The 25151-nt window shown below is 40.8% G+C and overlaps 2 protein-coding genes across 2 annotated transcripts; one reads left to right on the top strand and one right to left on the bottom strand.

Moving 5' to 3' along the window:
- Positions 1-4587: 4587 nt before the first annotated feature.
- On the bottom strand, positions 4588-5955 carry LOC137277323 (bifunctional hemolysin/adenylate cyclase-like). Its single transcript, XM_067809009.1, has one exon. The coding sequence runs from the start codon at positions 5953-5955 to the stop codon at positions 4588-4590; it is 1368 nt and encodes a 455-aa protein (XP_067665110.1).
- Positions 5956-6598: 643 nt separating this feature from the next.
- On the top strand, positions 6599-19445 carry LOC137277316 (uncharacterized). The gene is made up of 7 exons (XM_067808997.1): positions 6599-6791; positions 10871-11104; positions 11676-11856; positions 12493-12608; positions 13018-13171; positions 16782-16886; positions 19403-19445. Exons 1-7 carry the CDS (start codon positions 6599-6601, stop codon positions 19443-19445), a joined length of 1026 nt encoding a protein of 341 aa, XP_067665098.1.
- Positions 19446-25151: the final 5706 nt, after the last annotated feature.

Below are 25151 nucleotides of genomic sequence, written 5' to 3'. Positions count from 1 at the left end.
AGTTCTTCTTCCTGGAATGTTCCTATAACGGAGATGAGTTGGAGTAATATTTCTCTGCTTCAGTAGTTAAGGATAGCAGTTTCAGTAGTCATGGGGTTTATGCCACCTACAAAGAATCTCGATGTTGTGTGTCTTGTTGAGGCGACTCCTTGGAATATTGATTCTCTTGTAGCTTTGCATTGGTCTCTGTCAAATCGCCTCTGGATATATTTTTGTTTATTGCTGAAAGTATCCCTCTTATTTCCCTTTGCTGTGTATATTTCATGATTATTTCGAGTGTTTGATTCCAGTGCAATTGTGGATGGCTCTAGCGTCTCTCCTATCGTCGTTGTAGCAGATTTGTCATCTTGATTAGTAACCAGCTCCTTAACTTCTGTGGGCTGATCCAACCGACTCTGAACACGCGCTCATCATTGTCAAAGAATGGATTCAAATTCATAATGTTTGAATCTTCAAAATTAATGTCTCTGTGTGAACTTCGAATCCAGTATAGCTCAGCCTCTTTGATCCCCTTTTGTGAAGGAAACTCCGAGAATTTTGTGGTTAACTCTTTCAACCACAGTTTCTTTTCAAGTCCCTGAGTGATAACACCCGAGCTGATGTCATCACAAGGCGATTCCAACTTAACACGTTCATTGGATCGAACACTGGTTCATCTTTTGTCAACATTGCCAGCAACATTTCAGCATTACGAACATTTCTTCAGTTCAGGATCATTCCTGTCTAAGGGTACATTTCTGGGTGTTTCAGGCCAGTACTGCGGCGACTTCTTCAGGAATGCTGGACCAGCAATGACTGTCTTCACATCTTCATTATTGCAACCGCGCGACAATAAACACTGGGCAGTGGATGGCTCCAAAAAAGCCTTTTCAGGATAAGACAATGTTCGATTTTCGTAGTACCAGCATCAGCCAGGTCTGCTTTAACATTTTGAACATATCATCTTCAGGCTGAAGTGGAGTATCCCAGTCGATATCCAGAGTCCACAGTTTCTGCAATATTACTTTTGGCCATGTAAGAATTCCTTACAACATACCAAATATGCCACAATAGGAACCTGTTCTCTTCAAGATGTTGCGTTTGGTTGGTATAAAGTCATCAGCAGATACTTCTCTCACTTGTAAAGTATCGTCATGCAAATTCCATTTTGTCTTTGACACAGATGCTTCTCCATTAGATGGGTAGAAGTCTGAATCACAGGTATCTTTTACATTTGACAAGGAGTCTAAATGACGTAGACGTGGCTGATTGTCCTTGGCATGAGACGTTATGCGCGGCTGTCCCGATCAGGGGCGATCAGACGTCTTGCACATTTGCTGCATATATGCTCTCAGGCTGGGAATCTTCGGCTGCTGTGGCTCATGGCACGTGCACAAGCCAACAGTAAGTTGTGTATGGTCGCTGCGGGCTTGGCATGAGAATTGTTCATCTACAAGGGTTTTTGTTTTTAAATCAACAGCATATACTATGTACGTGTTGGTGGTTAAGCACATGGAATCATGGCCACGTGAGCCTGCACACTTGGCAAACAAAATAAGACATTTGAGTAATATGCCAACCTTCATGAGACGTTTCGCTACTGACGGACAGAAAACAGTGGGCGTTCTCAGATGATGACTTTCAACCAAATGAAAGGTTCCCAACACAGTTTTTTCTCTGTTTATTTGCAGGCTGTTGGCTTTGCAAAGATCATTTTGTATATTGACATTATAACACTGAAATAATGGGTTTTTTTATATAATAGAAATCTATGTGGCCCCTACTGTTACTTTGAATAGATAAATATATTCATGTACTCCCAGAGCGATTGTCAGAATTCTATTTCGTTTTAGGTTTGTATAACTTTGTATAACTTTGTGATAGTGAAATACACTATCATATGTATTAGTGAATAAACAATACCAAGCTGTTACACGCACAGATGCGAGTACATTGTGTCCCAGTCCACCTAGCAGTGCATGCGTACTTCGTAAGGATGAGAAAGCCACAATAAGTTAGTACGCCTAAATTGCTGAAACAGTTGTATATGATTCTCAAGGAGTTGAGATTGAAAACAATACGATGTGCCGTCGTAGCTGACATCCTGTGATCGACGGAAAAACAAGGCGCCTTTGAACAGCTGAACAAGACTCTATACAACTATCTCATATTGATTTAATATTCAAAGAATGTTTTGTTCTTATTATGAAAAGTGCTTAATTTACATATCAGTACAAAGTTCCGAGAAGTACTTACAAAACAATACAAAACGGCCGTGTTAATGACAATGACAGAAACTTACATCGACTGTAAAAATGAGTAGTATCTGTAGAAACAGCTCTGGAATATTATCGATCATGTGAGTGAGAATAATGTTCATCAGCTAGCGGATTTTGAAATGGGTTATCTATTTTGGATGTATATGTGTGGGATAAACATTGTAATAACCGTGCTCTGTTGGATAACTCACGTGCAGCTAACTTCAGTTCATGCTCCAGTTGACAGTCGTGCATGGTGAATGCGTTGTTCTTGAGTAAGGTTGTTTAGAAGCCCGAGGTGTTTGCACTGCTCTTGACAGGCTTATCGAACTTCGAAAAACGGTTATATTACCTTGCAGCTTTAAATGCATGTCTAGTTAGTCTGATAAATGGAGCGGAACTCATGGATATTTGAAAAAAAGACATCAGAAAAAACCCAAACAACGTAATACAACAACAACAAGAACAAAAACACCACAAAAAGCCAAAAATAAACCTCCCCAAGCCCATACAATATCTATTTAAAATTCAATGTATTTGTGTCAAAAAAACTCCCGCAGAATATATTGAATATACATCGAAAATCAATTTTCGACCATATGTGGTCCTAAAACGTATGGTTAGCAGCTGGGATGGAGGTGTATTTCTCGCCAGTGTTCACGACCCTCTGCTCAGGTACCAACAGCATATGGTGTATTAAAGTCATCACTTTTGAACTTGATGAAAACAGTATCCTTCTCATGCAAGCTGCAACACAAACATCGCCATATGCATCACATCACCATCCTCTGTTCGTTACAGTCACATACTATCGCTAAATGAATTTCCACTCACTCGCAACATCATCAACAGCAACACTGTTCCCAATAACGTCACAACCAACCTCATCACCTGAAATCACATCACTAGCTAACGCACCATCACCTACCACAACACCTCAACATCCTCCAACAACAACACCTATATCATCACTCGCATTACATCTGAATCAATCACTTGAAGCCTCAACACACTATCACCACATGAACACTAAGAGCACCACCAACGACCACATCACCTACTACCACATTATCACCTACCACATCACCAACGACACAAACAACCACCACATCATCAACAACAATATCATGAGCAACGACAACACCAACTACAGCATCATCACCAACAACATCCTTAGCAATTCTACCAGCAACAGCCATGTTCCATCTGGGTCATGTTACGAGAGTGTATTTTCTGTAAGTTGTAATATTGATTAAGTGATAATTATTATTGGGTCACAATGTTTAGAGTTTTGCGTGATAGTTATTTTGCATCACATTTCGTATCGTAAATGTTCAGTGCTATTATTATTTTAGCGGCAGGCTTGAAAGGTACAGTTACCTCCCTTTGGTTTGTCTGACTTGTCGATCGCAAAACATGGCGAAGGTTCCATGCCTCGCTGGAACGTTCAGGAATCAGTGACTTTGTATATAAAGGCGGGTTGTCCTGTTGACACATAGAGATTTATTGGAGTATATATCTGCCTGCCTTTATCAACGCTTGACCTACATACTCGCTGCCTGATCGCTCGCTGTGTTACATTCAGGAAAACTGTTTCTTACTCCTACACCCAGAATCCGGTGAGTTGACAATGCTTGACAATATATTTTTGACCCATTACTTTAGATTCGACTCAGTCGCATTGAAACCTCTGAAACATGTATATGAAACCTCTATTGTGAATGTTTTGCATCTTGCCTTTGTTTTTGCTCAATATAAAATTATCGAAAATTTCAGACATCTTAGTGTTATATTTTGCTGGTTCTGAGGGGATTTCTTTCACCTTTTGTCGCGGCAAAATATTAACCGTACCAATTAACATCGCCATTTACACCACATCAACACCAACCACGTCAACACTAACCACGTTAACACCTACAACAATACTGGTGACCAAAAACCACATGTATCACACGTCCATCCAATATGTAAACCCTTAACACAATACCATATCACAACCATACAGATTTGTGCCCATCCTCACCACCAATCGCCACATCACCACCACCCACACCAGCTCGAACCACTTCATCGCCATCAGCATCCCCATCAGTACGTTACCAAGAGTCACATCGACTACATTCCAGTCCAACGGATGGTGACACTCCGCATCCCAAGCAAAGCTGAGGGCGAGAACCACTTCACCAGGTCTTGCACAATTTCATCAATTCTATCATAAACATCATGTACCATGTACCATCTCTCACCATGTACAAGACATCGCCACAACAATCACACCGCATCCCACATTAACTCCGCCACATTACTACCCACCTTGTCACTGCTGACTACGTCATCATCAGTCATATCCTTACCACGTCATTGCCCACTTCGTCATCACTAACCACATCAGCATAAACATCCACATCACCACATCATCAGTAATCACACCTTCACCAATATCACCACCAGACACATTATCGCTCACATCGCCATTCAACTCTTCATCACAAGTCATATCTTCATCCACATTACTACCCACTACGTCACCACTCATCACATTCTCAGCAAGATCACCACCAGACACATCATCGCTGACATCGCCATTCACCTCTTCATCACCAGTCATATCTTCACCAACATTACTACCCACCACGTCACCACTCATCACATTCTCAGCAATATCACCACCAGACACATCATCACTCACATCGCCATTCACCTCTTCATCACCAGTCATATCTTCACCAACATTACTACCCACCACATCATCACTCATCACATTCTCAGCAATATCACCACCAGACACATCATCACTCACATCGCTTTTCACCTCTTCATCACCAGTCATATCTTCACCAACATTACTACCCACCACGTCACCACTCATCACATTCTCAGCAATATCACCACCAGACACATCATCGCCGACATCGCCATTCACCTCTTCATCACCAGTCATATCTTCACCAACATTACTACCCACCACATCATCACTCATCACATTCTCAGCAATATCACCACCAGACACATCATCGCTGACATCGCCATTCACCTCTTCATCACCAGTCATATCTTCACCAACATTACTACCCACCACATCATCACTCATCACATTCTCAGCAATATCACCACCAGACACATCATCGCTGACATCGCTATTCACCTCTTCATCACCAGTCATATCTTCACCAACATTACTACCCACCACGTCACCACTCATCACATTCTCAGCAATATCACCACCAGACACATCATCACTGACATCACCATTCACCTCTTCATCACCAGTCATATCTTCACCAACATTACTACCCACCACATCATCACTCATCACATTCTCAGCAATATCACCACCAGACACATCATCACTCACATCGCTTTTCACCTCTTCATCACCAGTCATATCTTCACCAACATTACTACCCACCACGTCACCACTCATCACATTCTCAGCAATATCACCACCAGACACATCATCGCCGACATCGCCATTCACCTCTTCATCACCAGTCATATCTTCACCAACATTACTACCCACCACATCATCACTCATCACATTCTCAGCAATGTCACCACCAGACACATCATCGCTGACATCGCCATTCACCTCTTCATCACCAGTCATATCTTCACCAACATTACTACCCACCACGTCACCACTCATCACATTCTCAGCATTATCACCACCAGACACATCATCGCTGACATCGCCATTCACCTCTTCATCACCAGTCATATCTTCACCAACATTACTACCCACTACGTCACCACTCATCACATTCTCAGCAATATCACCACCAGACACATCATCACTTCCCACCCACTCCCCCCATGACCACGTGACCGACAAGCTTATGGCGACCTACCACATCCTAACCAAACTTGCCAGCAACAACTACCTCTGCCCCCATGTCAACCAGTACATCAACACCACCCACATGAGCACTTGCCATACCACATCAACACCACCACCCCACCACGTACCGCATCACCAATCATCACATCACCGACAACGAAATCACCCTAATATCCACAATAAAGCAGGAACCCATTTATACTATTTATATACGAACGATAAGAGGTTAACTTAAAGAGCCAAACAGCTGACTCCAAAAATATACTAAATAATTTAAAAAGCATGAAAGATTTGCGATAAACGCAACGACTCTTGATCAGCACAGATCGTGGACACGCGTCATCTGTTTCGATATTGAAAGGTTGGCTGAGGTTTGCAAGATATCTTTTCTAAATCAATTGCAATCACTCCTGGTATCTAAGACCGCATGGGGCCAACATATGTGATGTTGACACATGGTTCACTTAAGTTCACAATACGTATAACATCATCAAGTTGAAATAGTTTGACATTCGGGATAAACATGCCATCGGTCGACATAAGACTTATCGTGATTCTCTTGGTGAATCTAACACCGGCATTGGCCTCAGACCGATGCGACTTGGAACCCGACTCTTTGAGTATCAGGGCTGGGGACATTATTTTTTTAATACAAGAGGCTAGGAGAGATTTCCAATCCGTCTTTAACCTCACCGACGGGCGATGTCCCTGTTTAGGTAAGTAAAACCTCATTCGCCTGGCTAGCTATTCTCGATACGTTCCTAGTCGTACGAACTTCGTAGCCCATTTTTAATACATTGGCTCTGATTTCAGTTACGAATTCTTAGGACTACGAACGTTCCGAGAATAATAGCCATGATGACAACGTAGGAATCGTCGTGTCACTCAAAATATAGAAGCTGGTAGCCATACATTTTCGTCTTATAATTAAAATTTAAACAGTGCATACAAGGTGTTTTCAAACTGTTCGAGATAATTTCATAATATATTGCAAACCATTTTGTAATGGAAAAAGAAGTTGCATAAGTTGCATAAAATCTCAGTGGTGAATCGCTAAAACGCGCTCTACATGAAATACACGTGCATCATGGATTTGTGTATAACCTTGAGCTGAGGCATGTCACTGTCGGCTTTAAAAAGCCAGATCAATGGTACTCCACATGCATTCCTTTCAGCCACTATAGGCGGAAAGGGATTGAAAAGACTGACAGAATCTCGACAACACAACGCCATGGGTCATTTACAAGGAAGGACATCGCAGCATGAGGTGGCAAGGCAGTTCAGTGTATCCAGACAGACCATCTTGAACCTATGGACCTGCAGCAACAATACTGGGGTGTTAATGACAGACTCAGGTCACGTTGACCTAGAGTTACCACTGCCTCCCAGGATCGCTACATTCATTTGAAACATCTCCGTTGAAACACCGCGGTCGCTTCATCCCTAACAAACCAAATCCCAGAACTGCGCAGAATCTCGCATATTGACTGCGCAATTGACCATGGGACGCTAGACGTCTTGCCAGAAGACCAGTTCAACTTCATATCGTTCCCTTCATCAACGTCAAATGTTGATCTTTGGAGCATGACATTGCTCGACCTCACGATGCACGTCTTTGACAGGACTTCCACCAATAACACATTTTTCAGGTATTACCTTGGTCTTCTCGATCACCCGATTTGTCCCTCATTGAACATGATGAGATACTCTTGATCGACGCTTGCGCCACCGTAATCCGCCACCTCAGACACTCCAAACAGCATTTCAGTGTCAAGAGTATCAAAACATTCCTAGAGACAGCATTTCGTCACATCTCCTTCCTTCTATAGGTCTCTACTGCCATGCTGTTTTCGATGATCGTGGTGGTCAGAGAAGAAACTGACCAAGAGACTTGAAAAGGCCTCTGCGGTTTTACCAAACACTTTCTGGATAATCATGTTTTATAAATTTATAAAGTGATACTTTTACTGTGAGCAGTGATGTCATATCTGAATCAGTTATATGCACTCAGTACGTAAATTTAAAAAAAAAACATGTATAGTTTCTTTTTGTTTTTTGAAGTGTATATTATAGACTGTCTTATACACCATAATATTTCTTTACGGTGATCCGAAGTATTCGTGTACCTTGTCAGAGCTTCATCAGAATCAAACTGTAAGTATATAAAAACATAAATACATTGAACGGAATGAACCTGAAATTGATGACACCTTTGTGGGATGTTTTGATTAATTTCAGCCTGATGGATTGTCAGATTGATTTTGAAATGTCATTTTAAAATCCAGACCTAATGTGGTGACTGAATACTAATGCAGTTGTCGCCAAGTTAAGTCATTTCTGTGAGGAAAGAAATCAAACGGAACCTCGGAAACAAGAGAACAAATAGTTTTGTTATGAAAATGATGTAAGAGAACTGTCTCAAATATCAAACGTATAGTAATGGTGCTGGTGCGTTTTGCGATGTGTTTACGTTCGCAGTCTTTGAATGACATTTAGAAGTGAAACACGTAAAGAAAATTGATGATTGATGGAGGCCGTCTTGATCCGTCTGAAGCCTGAAATTAACAGGGATCAGTGTGTTGTCCTGCCCAAGGCTTGGCGAACAGAAAAATAAGTTCCCCATTCACGGTACATGCGCTCCCGTGCTGCTCTTAATTACTGTTACATGCTTTGATGTGTGTCTTCCAATCACTGTTTTCACAAGTGGCACAACAACCAATGTATAAATGTGTATCCAATCAATGTACAACTTTTTCGTCGTATATGCTCTCTGTACATACCAATCCTTATGGCAGTCTGTTGAACTCTGTATCGAATCTAAACATATCAGTTAGTCACCTTGATCTCTGTACATCTATTTTTTTCATTCCATTTCGATTGTGCAGTAGGGGTGAAACAAACCCTAACATGGGATGGACAGGCCCAGTTTGAAATTTGGGTGAAACTACTCGAGTGACATGATCCATACCATACTTTGCTGCGTTACCTTCCAGCTTCTAATGTCCATCAAGTATCTGATGACGGGGGAGTCATGGATCAGTAACCTTTGTAACCCATGCTTGACGTAAGAGGCGATCGGGTGGTCCGGCTTGCTGTCTTGGTTGACACATGTCATCGAACCAGTTTACGTAGATTGATGTTCATGCCGTTCATCACTGGATTGTCGGCCCGGACCCGTTTTTGTCACATACCGCCGCCATATAGCTGGAATATTGATGTTTGCAGCGTTAAACATTCAACAAAGCAACCTTGCATCTGTCTGGGGTATGGGATACACATGACAACCAAACTCCGTGAACCCTGCAGGTGAAGCTGACCCCGCTGGTCGCTGATATCAAACATGTAGTAAAACCATTGGATATGAATTCACACCATGTTAAACTGTACACCCAGGTCAACAACAGGTAATAATTTGTATCTATCTGTTGTCAGATCCCTCAGATACGGATTGCTTTGAAAACCAACTACAAGTAGTGAACCGTATGTTAGCTGGGATTTCTGCGCAGCTCACAAATCTGACTGCGACTGGAACCGATGAATGTCCCGCACGTACGTATACCCGCATAAACGAATAAATCTAACATAGAAATGGTGTCAACTTAGTTCCATAAGACAAATATAACACGGAATTATACACATATTATCATATGTCTGATCTGCTGGGTTGTAACCATTTCAGAGATGCAAGTCTGAAACCTACATCAGTTGTGACTTCAGTCCAACCTGAAGACGACAGTTTGACCTAAGTGGGCACAGCGTCAAACTGAACTCACTCACTTACTCATTCAGTTTAATTGATACATCAGATGTCAGAGTCAAGAACGTTGACTGGTCCTTGGACCATTGATAACTAACCGCTGATGTTTTATTCTTTTTTATATATTATTTATGTTCTTATTTCACAGCAAATGCTTAAATGTACATAAGTTTACATTGATGTTTACATGCACACAAGGATGCTTAGAATATGATATTGTATATAAAGTATAGCTAATATAGGTTTGAATACCCCTGATAGCATGGAAAGCATAAGTCATTTTTACATTACCCATTATTTTACCTCACACATAAATGTCGTTTTCTGATTGACTAAGCGTTCTTCTGTTATTTGCAATAAATCCCACTTAAAAGCGAGATACATTTCAATGTATGCAACTTCGAGTGCCAACTCATTCGGTACTTCATGGTAGTACTTCTCTATCTCGAGTAGCATTAAATCAGACTTGATGCACGGAAAGTACCGATGTTTTGCGAGTGCAAATCGGTGGATTTGTTTTTCTTGTGTTGTCTGTAAATTTTAGCGATAACCACAAAGCCATTTGCCTCGCATTCCAATAAATAATTTTGACAAGACGTTCAAATATAGTACCTGAGAATGTTAAGAAGGGAAATTACACCTTGGCGACCTTAATAAGACAATACCTGCGGGAAAAACAGCAAGATGCAAGATTCGAATCGTTTGAATCACACAGGTTGGCTGAAGTGTACAACCCATGCTTCAAACAGTTCGGCATTAACATAGAGGTGTTCTGTAAGATGAATAGGTTGTTCACTAGTCCCTCGGGTTCATGGGTTCATGGCTTCATGTACCCTCCACGTTTGCTTATGTTCCCTGAGCCCGGCAGGGTTAATAGCTTTCAAATACTAAAAGTTACTGTAACATGTAAAGACGACAAAGTTAATAAATCTTCAAAATATGCACAGTTTTGTTCACCCTGAACTTGGGACAAAGTAATCCTACAAATACATCTGCAATATATTGTTCTAATAGAATATACCCTATGGTGTTTTATAGTTGAGGGGTGTGCAGCACTTGTTGCTAGTGGTGAGTCGTCCGATATTGCTGTCGTTGACCCAGTTAGGACGATCCTGCGAGACATCAATGCCAACTCAAACATCAGCGCTTTTACAGTTGGGGAAAGGCAGAGTGACGAGTCCTTCTCTTTGTACTTCATCAGTAATGATCCCTTCGTGGTCAAACGTCTGGACTGCCCAAGTCTTACTGAAACAATAGTGGCTAATGAAACAGGTGCGTCAATATATTAACACAACACGAAACATACAATTGTGTAAAGGGTTTTATGATGTAACATGTCAACGCAACATTACACACATCTTATACAAGCATTTCAAGTAAATATTTAGAAACCTTTTCAGAGCCACATGAAACATCTCTGCTTTTGGGATTCCGAATACATCATCATGTCTTTATATATGAATCACTGCCAAAGAACAGCGACTCGGCTGTTCGCAAAGTGGTGAGATCCACCGAACACTGCTGCAACCGCTATCTTGTTTGACACTCGTAAGTCGTAACGGTGACTTATTTGACTGGCTACTGTGATAAAACCGAGTCAGCAAAGGGAGGTGAAAAAAATTATCGGACCGCAGATGCATACAGGGTATAGTGGAGATCTGTCGGTACGTATCGAGGATGGTGTTGTAGTTCATGCCACGCACAGAATAAAGCATTTACCCATTTTACTTTACTCTCTACTTCCGTACAGACCACTGACTTGAGCTGGAATATTATTGTGTGCCACGTTAAAAAACAAACAAAAATTAAATGGTTTCATTTTCTGTTTTCACATACCACCTAGATCTAACCTCGGCTGGAATCGGGATTGGCATTACATTCTGTGGAGGGTTATTGTACGTCACCATCGATTATGCAACAAATAGCATCGATGACGCAGTACTGTCTATTAACAAAACTGATTTCACCGTCAACCAAGTTGCTACATCCTCCTGCAAGCCTGGCACAATAAGAACTTATAATGGGTAGGTTATATCATGATATTTCTGTATTTCACCCAAAATGTATGATCCCAGAATGTTACATTATTCCAATTTCAGGTTGGCTTCACGGTTTTGTTTTTATATTGTACACAATGTTAATGCTCATTTATCGTGTATCTGACTTGTTTTGTTCTGTGTTACACGCACTATTGACACTTTTTATCCAGTATCCAGTGTCTGTATTTAACACGTTGTTACTGGCCACAATAGACCAGTTTCGTCATCACACTGAGTTGATTCCATGGAGCCGAATATACACCAGTGTGTCATAAATTACTGTGGTATATCCATATTACCCACCCTACCACTCCATATCACTGCATATACCCGTGAAGATCAGGGTTAGTAATGGTCAATGCTTGTTGCAAGAGGCGATTAACGGGTGGTGAAGTCAGCTGACTTGGTTGACACCTGTCATCGTATTACAACTGCGTAGATCGGTGCTCATGCTGTTGATCACTGAATAGTCTGGTGCAGATAATTAACAAACCACAAAGCTGAGAATGTTGCTGCATATGGCGTTCAACAACAAACCAACAATCAATGCCATAGCTACATACTGAAGCACCTTTTTAAACTGACGAGAGAAAGTAATATTGCATCTGAGTTTCGTTTCAGGCGATTATATTACGTCAGCTGCAACGACATCGTAAGTATCAACAAGACAGGGGGAGATTTACAAGAAATATTCAAGTTTCCAGTCAGCATTACTTCGTTTGATGTCATTGACAGTGGTACGTACATATACACACAAAAGATGAGTATGGTTTTACGCTGCTTTTTAGCGATATTTAAGCAATATCACACCAGAAATGGGATTCTCACATTGCACCTATGTTGGGAATCCAACCGGGGTATTTTGTGTGACGGGCGAACGCGTTTTAAATACACAAATATGACAATGTAGTGACAAGGCCTGTCAGATAACAGGCGAGAAGCCGCTAGACCATCAGGTGTTGTCATTCGGATGGGCATAATGACCTGACTAGTCCATTTTGTACAAAGGGTATGTGCCTGTTGTTGTTTAATTAATCCCTGATTTACTGTATGACTAGTGGGAGTATGACTAATGAGACATGACCAATATGATATGATGATATTTGGAATGTACAGACTCTGATCTGGAACTTCTTTTCATCAAAGATAGGATAGTATTTTGCGATAACTCTGGTGGTCTGTGGATCCACAATGCCGCTACTGGTTGCTCCAAGCTGCTTACCTGCAAAGAAAACGCATGTGGTGACGTCAAGATCAATTCCTGCACATCGCTTATCTACGTTGTCTACCCAGATGATGCGTGAGTGTTTAAATGCTGAAGATGGTCGAAGTTCAGGAATTACAGAGTATACATGACTGCCTTGTAAACCACGAGCTAATCAGTCATATGTTTCCATATAAGCACGAGTTTATGAATTCCCTTCTATCACTGATGGACACCCGGTGGTCATTATTATGTCTGTAGAGTCAATTATCGTATATTTGACTTGCTAACAGCGGCACATTCACCCAACACATGCTATCGTTTACATGTTAACATAAACTCTGTTCACTAAACATTCTAGTAGATAAGCCTTTTATCGGGCGTCCATGAGAATCTCAGAAGCCAAAGGCACCGCCTTTCAAACCATAGTGATGCTCCAAATGGAGCCATACAATACGCAGAGTTACTCCAAATGGACATGCACCACCATTCTGTTACGCCGAAAGGACACGCACCGCTATCCAATCCAAAGTTCGCCGAATACACGTTACGCAGTCATTTAATGCGTAGAGTTGTTCAAAATGGTCATGCTATTCAATACATACAGTTCGCGGATAGGATGTATGCAGTCATTTAAAGCGTAGAGTTGTTCCAAATGGACGTGCACTGCCATTCAGTACGTAAAGTTCGATTAATGGTTATGCATGGCTGATCTATACTTTGAGTTGAGTCGATTAGATGGAGTTGCAGCGATCGAATGCTGGGTTACCCTGACAATGTTCCGAGACTTTCAGCAGCTTAGAGGGTTTCACGTCCTGCTTTCCACCTATGACATGTTTAGATATCAAACTGACGTCATAAAACTGACATCACGTTGAATGTTGCAAACCTCACCACGAATATATCTCCATATGGCTGATGCAACGGTAGAAATAATTGCGATTTTTGTGTGTATTACCCATTTGAGAGATATAATAATGCTGTATAGATGAAGGTAAACCGAGTTCTGTGGGTAGTCAGCTTCTTTATTGCAGTGAGTGCGATGTACTAACACCGTTATCAAGCATGATACAAACTTAAGAATAGTAACACGGAGAATATATACATATGGAAATTAATTAAGCAACACCAAATTCAAAGACACATAAAAACTTAACAAAGTTTAACGAAGTAATTTTGATGATTGATTATTCAATTTTGATGTATTGACATACAGCATGAGCTTTTCATGGGTTGATATGACGCGCGTGAAGCTTGCACAGCGCACGTGCATTGCTTTAACCTCAACTTTCGAAAAATGCACTTTTTCCCTGGGGTGTTTACAAGCGCAGGTTGTCGATTGCATTCGGTTTTTCATTCATTTCAATGTCATGGCACGTAGGAAATTATCAGAGGCCACTCGTTGGCAAATAATCGGCATGAGGAATGCTGGTATGTCTCTAAGACAAATCGGGACTCAAATCGGACGACATCATTCCATAATTTCAAAACTTTTGAAAAAATACCGGGCCACTAATGAAGTTAAAGACCTGCCTAGACCAGGAAGACCCAGGAAGACCACAGTCCGGGAGGACAGAGCTTTACTGAGACTTGTACGGCGCAGGTCCTTCGACTCGAGCTCTCGGTTGAGACAGGAGTGGCTTCCAGGGAGACCCATCTCGAACAGGACTGTTCGGAATCGTCTGAAAGCTGCAGGATACCGGGCAAGGAGGCCAATCAAGCGACCCAGACTGTCTCCAGCCCATAAGGCAGCCCGACTGGCCTGGTGTAATGACCGTTTGCACTGGAACATTGCCTCTTGGAGGAAGGTCCATTTCTCAGATGAGAGCCGGTTCTTGCTGCACATGGTGGACGGTCGTACTCGGGTCTGGAGGCAGAGGAACACAGCAATGGCTCCACGGAACATCCAGGAGACTGTGGCCTTTGGGGGAGGTTCCGTTATGGTATGGGGGTGCATTTCCATGAACTGCAAGTTGGATATCATTACCATCCGTGGCAACCTTAACGGTGTTCGTTACCAACAGGAGGTTCTTGACAGGGCTGTGGTACCTCATTTTGAGAACCATCCTCTGGCAACGAGACCCATATTTATGGACGACAATGCTAGACCTCACAGGGCGCATGCTGTAAATGATTTTTTGCGGCAAAATGCAATTGACAGAATTCCATGGCCTGCCATGAGCCCTGACCTCAACCCCATTGAACATTTGTGGGACTTTATTGGCCGTCGTGTGAGGCAGAGAGACCCACCAGTCCATAATCTCAACGAATTGACGGCTGCCCTGCATGAGGAGTGGAACAGGATCCCCCAGAATCAGATCCGGAGACTCATCCAAGGAATGAGGAGGCGTCTGGAATCGGTGGTGCGTGCGCAGGGAGGACACACTAGATATTGATGAAAGTCGGTGTGCAGACTCTCAGATGACTGTTCTTTCTTTCCATGTGACATTTGTGTTAATACACCTGACAACAACGTCTGTGGATGAATAGTAAATTGTGTCCATTTTTTCATGAATTTAAGAGAGTTTTAAGAATTTGGATTTCGTTGCAATAAAGCAAAGTCTTGATACTTTTTCCCTTTAAGTTGTTTGTCAGAGATCGTCTGTTGAATAAAAAAGTGTCAAACTATATCAACCCGGCATATTTTGATTGTCAGAACACTTCAAAGTTGCTCCAATAGAAAAAATTGGGGTGTTGCTTGATTAATTTCCAGGTGTATATGTACAGCATAGTGAGTATATATATATATTATCCAAGAAAGAAATGCATAGACGGTAAATCTGTTGCGAAAATGTATTTTTATTTTGTATGGTTCTAAGAAGTTTCTAGATCTTGCAGTCTGCTCGGTTAGTTTTATGCGCCTTACTTCGTAACGAGAGAGGGCGAGACGTCTCACCGATATAAATGTCTCCACGTGCATACACCTAGTTGCGGGTACAACAACGTGCAGTAAACTTGGACAAAGTGCTGTGACTATGTGTCCCAGTCCATCCAGCTGTCAAATGGGTACCTCGTTAGGATCAGAGAGCCACAATAAACTCGGTGCACCTAGTGGCAGCAAGAGTTGTATACTCCCCAGGGAGGTGAGATTGAAATACGATGTGCTGTTGAGATTGACATCCTGTGATCCAGGGAAAAATGCCAGCACCTTGAGCATGCACTAGTGCTTGGACATGTGCGCTATATAAATATCATATATATATATAATGGATCTGGTACACTGCTCTTGTACTCTCGTGGGCTCTTCTTTTGATGTTGATGGGGATTTGCCAGTGACTCTGTACATCGCCCTACTCTGGTGAAATCACTGATTTGCAATTCAGTACATATCTACCTTGTCAATTGTATATTCTCACTATGCAGATATGTTTATATTCTCCTTGTTACTACTCTTTGTATGAAGTGTTTGATGACGGTGTTAGTACCTACACCGAAACATTGCACTCACTGGAATAAAGAAGTTGACTATAGAACTTGGTTTTCCTTGTGATGTATTGTATTGTATTGTATTGTATTGTATTGTATTGTATTGTATTTTACTTATTGCTATTCTATTTCCATTATACAATGACATTATCGATACTTACTCATTAAAACCTAAATAATTTTACTCATACTTAGGATACTTAGGGAAGTAGTTTGAGATAATGTGTGTTTCTACTGAATAGGAGAGAAGTTGTACAGACAACAACATAATCTATTTCAGAAATCTCGACATCTTCAACTCCACCACCTGTGAGAGAGAGGGAACGTTGCCGTACACAGAATCTGTTCCCACTTCATCTCCAAGCCTTGAATTCGAACCAGCCTGGTACGTTCCATCGTGACAGGAACAGTCACATTCCACTCAAATGATACTTTAACAGTTAAAACATTCCCCGAAAACAGACAAATAGATAACTGATCATGATGACGTTTTCAGGAAAAGTAAATACGATATTAAGTAAGTGGCAATCATGGTATACATGTGTATGACAAGTGGTCATCAACAGAGAACGTCCTATTCACAGACTTAACGATCTAATCCTTCGTTTGAACTGTAGTACAGCTGGTTCAATTGGAATTGTTCAATGTAGTGCTTATTTGACTGATCATGCCACATCCTTCCATGTGAGACACATGAAATAAGTTATGATATGTATATAATTGCTTATTTGATATATAAAATAAATTCCGACACCGTAAGCATTAATGTGACAACCTCTTTATTGCAGCCTAGGTTGAGAGGGTAAGTTCGTGCCTTTTTCACCCTCGAAGATCCAGTTTAGAACTGGTCTTCAGTAACCTATGGCTGTCGTAAGAAACACGTTTTAAAACAAGTTGTATTACTATTATTTGATGTTTCCTGTCCATTTAACTTGTCCATGATGCAACAGCATTGATGTGATGTAGATGGAACTTTGCACAGTTCATGTGTCGAACCTTCTGATTTCTAGAAGTTAAGGCTTGTTCATCACGTGCTTCATCTTTCATTTTCAGTTTGTGTCAAAACTCGGTTAACTCGAAGGATTTATGTACGTTTTTTTTAACGTCGACACAGTGGTAAATGTGCAACTGGTAAATGTAGAAATGTTCTACAACAAGCACATGGTCCTTGTCAAGCAATCTTTCAGTTTTAATTATACCTCTCTTTTCAGGGACGAAGATGATCTTGCAAAGCAACCCATTAAATGCTGGAAAGGCACTGCGTTTGAGTTTGTTTTCAATAAATCTTTTGAAAATGACCTACATCTTTCATCTTTTGAAAATGACCTACATCTTCTAATCAACCAAAACAAATTGTAAAAGAAGCAAAATGTCACTTTATCTCAACTGCTGGAATTAAATAGTTAATAGCATCATCTTGAAACAACTTTCAGAAATATACTTACATGCTCCAGTGCATGTCCCTATATCCATATCGCATGTCGGAATAATCTACGCTGCTCTCACGACCAAAGACCATTTGGAAGGACCTCGGTGTACAAATATGCAATGTCGGCTACCCATTGGTCATAACCGGTCACGTAACATGGATATAATTTTCTATGTGAAACTGGACCACGCGCGTTCCTTCCTTCTCGTTTGATATTTAACTCGGACACATTGTACGTCGGCATATAAAACTCCCGAAAACTCGGTTATACATGTAATATAATTCGCACTCAATCACTATCCACTAGGACAAAAGTGTTTGAACATATGCTGACCTGTTTATACACATTCCATGAAATGAACATTGGCGACATATTGTCAAATATTAATTAACAAAACCATGACTAATCATGAGACATCTCCTGTGCACCATTCGTGACCGACTCGTGTTGTTACGGGACGGGCCGACGTGCCCCTCGGAATGATTTCATATTGGCGTATGAACACCAGAACTGATTTAAACATGAACGACAACTCTGGTCAAACCGGCAGTTATTGTAGTGAAAATATTCCCGAGACCATGAACATTATATTATTGAACTCACTGGCCACAATCACTTTCGATTAACAAATCCATTACAATAAAGAAGTTGGCTATCCACAGAACATGGTTTTCCTTCAATGTAGTAATAGAGAAGGAAATTTAAGTTAATTATTGTCTAGGTACACTTTGGGACAACTAATATTTGATGCTTCTGTTTAGTTCATTACTATCTAGGCACGCTTTGGAACAACTAATATTTGATGATTCTATTCACCGGGCAATATTAGACTTTGCGGATACATCGGGAAAACTTGACATATAAAAATACTGATAAACACATAAAGCAGTAGTGAGTTTTAAACCATTCAAACGCTTTCTTTTTTCTGATCTGCTTTGTTACTGAACGCGTTCTTTCGTTTCAGAAGTGAAATGGTAATTTTTTGTGGTTTTAAAATATATACAGATATTCCATGAGCCAGGTTAGTGTGACACTTCCTTTGCATTTCTAACTTTCTGACTATATAGAGTGATTTGATGTGTTTGGGTGCCAATGGACCGTTAAAAGTCCCACCTAGGTATCGAGCTCAATTGGTGCCCAGGGGAATGCCTACTTCCTGTCTGACACGTGAAGGTCCCGGGGTAGGACAGACCTTCAGCAACCCATGCTTGCCATAAAAGGCGACTATACATGTCGTAAGAGGCGACTAACGGGATCGGGTGGTCAGACACATGTCATCGTATCTCATATGTGTTGAACGATGTTCATGTTCCTTCTTAGAGGAAGTCCTGCATTTCACACATTGTTTCCTTCATAAGACAAACTGTCCTGAAACTGATAATGATGATGTTCGTTACAGTGTATACTTACAAATGCCACCTGGGTCATGAAATGAATTATGATTTTCCCTAAAATGTGCCATGTGTTCCAGGCACATCGTTGAGAAATTAAAACTCAGTCAACACATGAGATGAAAATAAGTTTTGAGCATCGTTCTACACAAATGAGATACGATGACTTGTATCAGTCAACTCAGCGAGTCTGACCACCCGTTCCCGTTAGTCCTCCCTTTCGACAAGCATGAAGATAAATTCTTCCCCGGATCTCCACGGCTCCTGTGAAAAGTCTTGACAGTACTGAGGATTATCAGTACTATTTGAGACAGGGGTTTGGTTGCGCATATGCTGGATCCATCAACACATTTGCTGTCTGGGTTGTGTGTAGAAGCAAATTAAAAGTCTGGAGCTGATGTTTTCACTGTTTTAATAGCGACGTAATATGTGTATGTTGCTATTTCCAAGAGTAATGTGGATTCTTCTGCGTTTTTTTTCTGCATAGTTTGAAAGCTCTCTTTGGTAGATCTGAATAAGACAGAAAACAACACTTCGGCAACCACGAGAAATATCTTTTTGCAAGCAACAGGAATCTCCATGACACCGGATGGGTATTTTGTTGACAGAGTAGCGCAACCGATACAGCCGACTCTTGTTTTTATATTAGTATGTTTTAATTATTTTGACCTTAGTTATTATACAATCACACGGAATAATAACTAAGTATAATAACCTAGCCTTGTTATTATTCAGTATGCAGACAAAACTGATCCGTAAGGGAACTGTCATGAAGGTCAACTGAAATGTCAACCATTAGTCATTAGGCCCCACAGGGATGCATGTTTTACATGACCAACTATACGTTAGTTGACTTCTTGGTCTACTCCGCACTCGGGAATTAGGCCCCACAGGGATGCATGTTTTACATGACCAACTATACGTTGGTTGACTTGTTGGTCTACTCCGCACTCGGGAATTAGGCCCCACAGGGATGCATGTTTTACATGACCAACTATACGTTAGTTGACTTGTTGTTCTACTCCGCACTCGGGAATACTGTAGCTGTATCACGGATTGTCAGGTCCAGACTCGATCATTTACGGACTGCCACCATGTTGCTCATTTACTTCGTGCATTTTGTACACAGATATCTGAATCCATGACGTATGAGGTTATTTAGATAACATGTTGGTAATGTTCCGCCCGTTCAGACGCTACCGGTGCTTTGGGTAAATAACATCAGCATCAATGTCTGTCATTTGTCTGCGATGCTTCTATTGTAGTGTCAACTGTCAAACACTACAAGAAGAGAAAGTCTGTCTGTTATGTGTGCGTTGGTATAACCCAGACATACATCATAATGTGTACCAAGTCATTTGTTGGAACAGAGCACAGCCAACCTCTGTATATCTGGTCTGTGGTATTCACCTTAACTGCATGTGTTTCACTTCCCATTGCAATCTCTGATTTCATTCTTATAGCTGTCACATCAAATGTCTCTCTTAGCACTTATTAAAATGCTAGTTTTCCTAATATCTAGACCACGTTCAGTACACTAAACACAACCTGGGTTCGATAACGACGTTTGACTTTCTCAATCCCAGATTACACAGCGGGTATCAAAGTTAAAATGTGTGACCTGAGTCGGCAAAACCCTTGTAGCTGTTTGACATTTGGCAGTTGACTGGGGTGATTTGTTAAATATAATACTCAAATCGGTTATGGCATGCGTGATTGTTTAAAACATATGTCTAATATATATCGTCATGTTGATATTGCACTGGGCATAGCTGGTAGAACTGTGTCTCAGAACGTGAAGTTTTTAATCAAACATATGGCCATGAACGGCGAGATCATCAAATGAACACGTGCATTTGTTTACATAGTGGTTCAATCAGACTGGTTTCTCTGATGATCCCGCAGGCTTGCTTTGGAGATTTTACGAGCGCTTGTACAATCAATATGCTCACAACTAATCAGCTTTAGAATAGAACAATGCGCTTACATTTGATGTCCCACGGGATATTACAGTCCGACGTTTCTGATATCCTCCACATTTTCTTTGTATATTGATATAATTTCCTCTAGGGGTATAACAGCAGGATTGCATACAAGTTCACACAACTGGGAATAGCAAGTACACTAAATCTAGGACTAACCACAATTTCGTCAATTTGAGATATTTCTGAATGTCATTTTTGCGTATCGATTTGGGGCGTATTAGCGCTGAGATAGAACATTATTTTAACTGCATATTCAGCCATACATAATGCTATTTGCGAATTATAAACCGCATTAAGAGACATACATCTGGAAATATGTAGGGAACAGCTGGTAATAATTAAATTACCATATTCATATGGAACCCGGGTCTTCAGCGTAACGAGTGGACGCTTTAACCACTTGTCTAGCCCATCGCCCCTTTTCACAGAATAACATGGGCGGGTCATGAAGGTGTCAGATATTATTCTATTGCCTTGAGATGCAAAGAATGACGTTCGGAAAATTTAATTAAAAGGCAAACTCAAATTTAAATACTTTCCCAGAGCTTAATTTTGGGTACGTTTTCCTTTGTAGGAAAGATATGGTCAAGAGAACACCTATGGCACTTTTCGAACTTAGTTCATCATGCACGCATACACTTTAGACCAAACATTTAATGTTCTGTTTCATATGTGAAATAACAGATGCATTCTCTGAAAGAGTGCACATGCAATATGTCGTACTTCTCAAGTAACATCACAAGCTGCGTACTGAAACAGCAACTTTTGAAAAAAAAAAAAATTGTGACGGGGTGATTTGGCACATCTATTTCAGTGACTAATTTATAAATCGGTATAACAATTTATCCATTCACAAGAAAGTAACGAACTGTCATACCGATACACGAACACGGATGTGGGAAAGAGAAAATTTGAAATATCCAACATATTCATTGCGCATCTAACAACTCCTCAATCTCTGTCAGTATGTAGCAGGGTACAGGGTGTACCTTGCCAGGCTGTACCTTGGCCCGTCTTTGCATGTGGCGATGCATCCGTACAAGCAAAAGAAAGAAAGCTACATGCAGGTATAACGACAGTCTGGATATAACGAATTCAAGGAGTTGTTTAATGGACAGCCAGGTGTTCGAGAAGCACCTGCACAAGTGCTGACAGAGTTGTGTATTCGCTAACCTGTGCTGTGCTGTCTCCATTCTTTTTCACACACCTGGCTGTCCCTTTCACTGCCCCTTCCCTTGTAACAAATAGTGAAATGTGTCAATATAATAATGCTAGATTGCTAGACAACTTTTTTATTTCTAGGGCAAAATTCTGCAAACCCCTCAGAGTTGGTATGATATTTTGATTATTATCGGCGTTTCATGGAGTACTTTATGTGTTTTAGCTTCCGAGTTAGATTGCAATTTATCGATCCGCTTTTGAGCCAAATGGACTCTACCCATCACTTTGTAATACTGCAATACGTCCCAATTAACTACAACTCGTCGGTTACATTGAAGTCTTTTTCCACACGCACCTTTTGACTTGGCCTGGTCGGGGCTGCCAAAGGCAACTTAAACATCCCACATGAAGCATGCATTTAAAGGTAACCCGTTTTATTGAACACCGCTTTTACCTCATAGCCTTTGGTCAGTATTAGGTCCAGCTTGACCCCGGTGGTGCTAAACAACTAAAGAGTTGGTGAGTTTAATCTCAGAAAATCTTCGCAATTTTCTGACAAAATAACGGTACGATGAGGAGTTAAACCAAGGAATACAAACCAACCGATGGGATATACTTCATAAAATGGTTCAATTTATAGTTTAAACTACTTCTAGGTTGACTCTGGTGTTCCGTCTCGCGCGAATAGAAACATATCCAGCGGTAACTTGAAGCCCAGTGGTTAAGGTGTTCGCCTGACGCGCCGAAGAGAGGGGTAGAATGTAAGAAAACCATTTCCGGGAGCCCCTGCCGTGGCATTGCTGGAATATTACTAACTAAAAGCGACGTAAAACTAAACTCGCCCACCACAACACTTGAGTGCACAGCCACATGTTCACACAAACTCACCCACCACAACACTTGAGTGCACAGCCACATGTTCACACAAACTCACCCACCACAACACTTCAATGCACAGCCACATGTTCACACAAAGTCACCCACCACAACACTTGAGTGCACAGCCACATGTTCACACAAAGTCACCCACCACAACACTTGAGTGCACAGCCCCATGTTCACACAAACTCTACCACCACAACACTTTAGTGCACAGCCACATGTTCACACAAACTCACCCACCACAACACTTCAATGCACAGCCACATGTTCACACAAACTCACCGACCACAACACTTCAGTGCACAGCCACATGTTCACACAAAGTCACCCACCACAACACTTCGGTGCACAGTCACATGTTCACATAAACTCACCCACCACAACACTTCAGTGCACAGCCACATGTTCACATAATACGCTGTCTGTGATATTGGAAAGATACATTAACGCGACTGAATGTTCTATTGGAGCATATTACATTCCTGAACTTAGTCTTTGTGAAGGTTAGACAAGATATCATTCTTTTGTTTCTTATTGACATTGGATTCGGATTCCATTGAGATTAATAATATCATGCAGACTAGGAGGTATTCGTTATATATTACTTGAAGGTGTGGATATTGTCTGTAGCTTTAATTAAATTAATGTAAATTTTTATCAATTCAATTCAATGTTTATTCCGACAGACCACTATTGGTGGTATAGGAACAGTACAAATAAAGTCATCATATAAATGATAAATTGTTATGATCACTTGGCAACAATAAGTATGTTAGTGTGTTATCCGTTTATGGTGTTATTGATAGTTCTTATAAATGTTGAAATATTCTTAACAAGTGAATAATCATCTAAGGTAAACAGTAGTTTCGTGTTTGCAAGGTTCGGCCATTTGCTGTAATAAGTAGGGATATATTGGGATCTTATACTGTCAATAAACGAACATTTAAACAGGTAGTGAAATTCGTCGGCTATCGCCGGTGAATTACAAAGTTAACAATTTCTGTTTATTCGTGGTGTATTTTTCCAGTAGCTAGTCTCTATGGGTAATTGATGGTTTGATGTCCGAAATGGCATGATGGGCCGAGAAACGTATACAGATAGTAAAAGATACTTTTCAAACGGCAGATCTTTGAACAAGCTATAAGAATTACCCTTTGGACTTACATATATATCTTCTCTCCATTTTTGTATAAAATGATCTTTAAGAGTTGTTTCGACAATATTTGTTATTCTATGAATGTGATACATTTGTGTTCTTGAAGACACTTATCAACACTTGTATGACCGACACGAGGCCACCGACACGTATTCATTTCAAACAAGAACACCTGGACAGTATTTGAAGTCAATAACTGAAATATCTTGTTCGCTGATCCTGCTCAAATATTATAAGTAACAGTACTAACAACATTCAGACACCTTCGTCCACTGATATCTGATACCAGAACCATATCCAGCATTTGTTCATCAATACGTGTATCACATTTGTAATTAATTTTTAATTAAAATAGTCGAGTAAACTTGTGTATATAAATACTGGGTAAACATCAAGTGTCACTACAGCACGACAGTAACGGCAAAAGGTGAGTTGAAGTTGCAAATATTAACTTTGCTTATATGTAAAATGTTCAAAGGAGGTCGTTGTTTCTTTTCTGTCCTATGGTTTGTGTGGATTATTTTACAGAACTGCTATTTACATTACGCTGGATACACATGCCAAAATGAGCCTTGGATGGCCGCCATATTGAATGCCCCGTCTGGGCCAAAGCTCTCTTTAAAAAACCTTCTTCACTATTTTTCC

Source organism: Haliotis asinina, chromosome 1 (genome assembly GCF_037392515.1).
Source record: "Haliotis asinina isolate JCU_RB_2024 chromosome 1, JCU_Hal_asi_v2, whole genome shotgun sequence".
NCBI classification, from domain to species: domain Eukaryota; kingdom Metazoa; phylum Mollusca; class Gastropoda; order Lepetellida; family Haliotidae; genus Haliotis; species Haliotis asinina.
Note: the sequence above shows the minus strand (reverse complement) of the source record. Positions and strands in the feature narration are given on the sequence as shown.

Coding starts and splice junctions, on each gene's coding strand:
- LOC137277323 (XM_067809009.1), bottom strand. CDS start 5,955: ATGACTGGTGATGAAGAGGTGAATGGCGATGTCAGCGATGATGTGTCT.
- LOC137277316 (XM_067808997.1), top strand. CDS start 6,599: ATGCCATCGGTCGACATAAGACTTATCGTGATTCTCTTGGTGAATCTA. Junction 11,105..11,675: donor AATAGTGGCTAATGAAACAG/GTGCGTCAATAT, acceptor CATACCACCTAG/ATCTAACCTCGGCTGGAATC. Junction 11,857..12,492: donor ACAATAAGAACTTATAATGG/GTAGGTTATATC, acceptor GTTTCGTTTCAG/GCGATTATATTACGTCAGCT.